Raw genomic sequence first — 2,617 nt, 5'->3', positions numbered from 1 at the left:
TGATTAACTGCTAATTGTTCTACTTGCTGTAACTGTTGTTTGTGCTTGAACTTCCTATCTGTGTTTGCAACTGGGACTCTGTTGGATTGTGGTGATTTGGTTGATGGTTGGATTGTTTGGGCCTAGGGCCGTGGTTGGAATGAGATAAACCGATGGTTGATTTCAGTTTTATGTTTCTGATTTGGAATAAAATATGAAATGCTATTTTGTTTCAGCATAGATAAACCGTTTTGAAAGACTTTTGAGTTTTTGAGAATTGAATGGTTCCTCTTTCAGAAAAGATTTCCGACTTTACTTTTATTGTAAACCGATGTTTCTGAAAAGAGGCATGAGATGGTTATTAATCACTGGTACGGTTTATCTTCAAGTATCCTATTACAGTAATTCCCAAAAACCCTCTACTGAGAACCCTTTTGAGGATGATGTTCTCACCCCCTACATTTTTTCCCTTTCAGGATATGGGCGCAGAAGTTACGAAGAGCTTATTTAATTGTTGTTGTGATGCTCTGTATTGTTTTAGTTATGATTTACTGCACCCTCGCCTTTATCTTGATATAATCTGTAAGAGGGATAGGAATTGTATTGGATTATGTTTGTAATATTATTTATATATATTTATGTATATATATGGATGTACTCTTTATGAGTTGTTGTAAGTTGAATGGTATTTATGGAGGTACGTTATCGAACGAAAGTATTTTTGGGAGCGGTATTGTGGTTTAAAGTTTTAAACAGGCTCATATTTTAGTATTAAGTAGTATAAGTGTCGTCATAATGTCCGAGCTATCAGAGTCGCGCAGCCAGAAGTGTGAACTTTGGTAGTTAGGGTGTTACATTATGGTATCAGAGGAGTTCTTCCTGTAGAGCCTGAGGAATGGACTGACTATGCTTCAGTTGCATACTCTGAGCGTTTGTCATGTATTAGGTCTTGTCGAATGACGAGAATTAGAGCTTTATGCACATGACAGTCTATTGATTAACGCTGTTAGTCTTGCATTGCATAATTCCTGATATTAAGTTCGGCCGGCTTAATACTAGTGAAGTATGTATATGAAAGCACTGATGTGTTATCATAGATGAAATCCTAGTTTTGAGTAAGGCATGACTCCTTTTTAGTACATCTTAAACTTCTTGAATGTTCTTCCGAGATGGTGATTTCAAGAACGCTTTTGGAGTCTTGTTTTGGACCTTTTAAAGAAGTTTCGAATTCTCTTTGACGAAATATTAAATGGAATTTATTTTCTGTTGTTTGATTGAGATTAAAACCATTGTCCAATTGTGACGAAATTAATTTAAAGTTGGCATGCGCCCTTTTAAATGAAGTTTTGGAAAGCTTCCTTGTTTAGTGGAAACTGGTTTGTTTGTAACACACCACTTATTTCCTTACCAGATTGTGTGCAAATTTTTACCTTGGAGTTTCTTTTCTAAAAGGAGTTTAATTTTCTCTTTCATCCTTGCTACGAATGTTATACACGCTTGTTTGAATATGAACTTTGAGAATTTTTGAACAAGCCTTTGATTTCTCTCCCGAGTTTTATGAACTACTTTTGGTTAAGTTGTGCATCTAATTATCTTTCTAAAATATTTGAAGAAATATTTTAGCCTTTAGCCAAACCCGTGTGCACCTTGTTTTTAGAACTCGACAAAATCTATTTCAACATGAACTTGCATTAAAGCAAAGCCACGATTATGCTTTTGTTACTCTCTTGAAGGATGTTGTTAATTAACCTTTCTTTTAGATTGCGAAGTGGTTTTTCCGCAAGTTTCAGTTCCTTTATGAACAATGTATTTGGAAGTACTTTTAATCTTGCTCTTGAGTTTTGTGAGCTTTGTCTTGGGTTTGATATTCCTTTTTGTAAACCTCCTACTTCTTCGACTCAACTTGAATTTGTTTCGAACTAAGGCGCTGGTTCTCTTCTGATTGGTCCTATTGGATTTCTTGGATCCAAGTGTTTTCTTTGGAATTGTCAATCAATTTATTTCTAGCAAACTCCTTTGCTTGGACATCTTTGTCTATCCGGGGATTGGATACATTCTCTCGAATCTATGAGTATTATCCTTGACATTTGACTCTCCTTTTTAAATCTTGTATCCTTCTGAGTAGACTCGAGAACTGTTTTGATATCACGTGCGATTTGTAGACGTAGTAACACGATGCGTTAGTTCTTTAAGACGTGATATGTGTATATGGAAGGTGAAACGGTAGGTGTACCATGTTATGAGTTGTGGATGTTTTGTTCCTTGCTAACGGGTTTGCGGTTGTTAGGCTTATGATTGGCCATGAGGTTGTAAAATGATTGGTGGAGTTGGGAGGTTGAGGTTCTGAAGTAAGAACGAGATTTGTCGGCAAACGTTGTGGCCATTGTTTTATTACCAACCTGTTTTGGTAGCCTTTATGTCACATTGATATCGCCTTATTTTGTGAACGCCTATCTTGGTTTGCACCATATTTTGTTACCTCAAGTTTTTGTAAAAGTCTTGAGATTATGTGACCTTGTGTATTGAGCCTACCTTGTAACGTTTGCTTTGCAATCACACTCCTACCTTTGCACCCTTATGCATATGACAATCAAAGTATTTGAAAATCGTATATATGATTATATTTTGAGATACTTTT

General features: G+C 35.9%; 1 protein-coding gene across 1 annotated transcript in view; it reads left to right on the top strand.

Moving 5' to 3' along the window:
* LOC110271515 overlaps nucleotides 2,180-2,617 on the top strand; it is a 4,784-nt gene continuing 4,346 nt past the window's right edge. Inside the window, exon 1 of the mRNA XM_021122469.1 lies at nucleotides 2,180-2,202. Within this exon, the coding sequence (XP_020978128.1) occupies nucleotides 2,180-2,202 (23 nt within the window). The remainder of the gene's footprint in view (nucleotides 2,203-2,617) is intronic.

This window comes from Arachis ipaensis, chromosome B04, assembly GCF_000816755.2.
Source record: "Arachis ipaensis cultivar K30076 chromosome B04, Araip1.1, whole genome shotgun sequence".
Classification (NCBI taxonomy): Eukaryota; Viridiplantae; Streptophyta; class Magnoliopsida; order Fabales; family Fabaceae; genus Arachis; species Arachis ipaensis.
The sequence above is the reverse complement of the archived record's forward strand: the minus strand, read 5'-3'. Positions and strand labels throughout refer to the sequence as shown.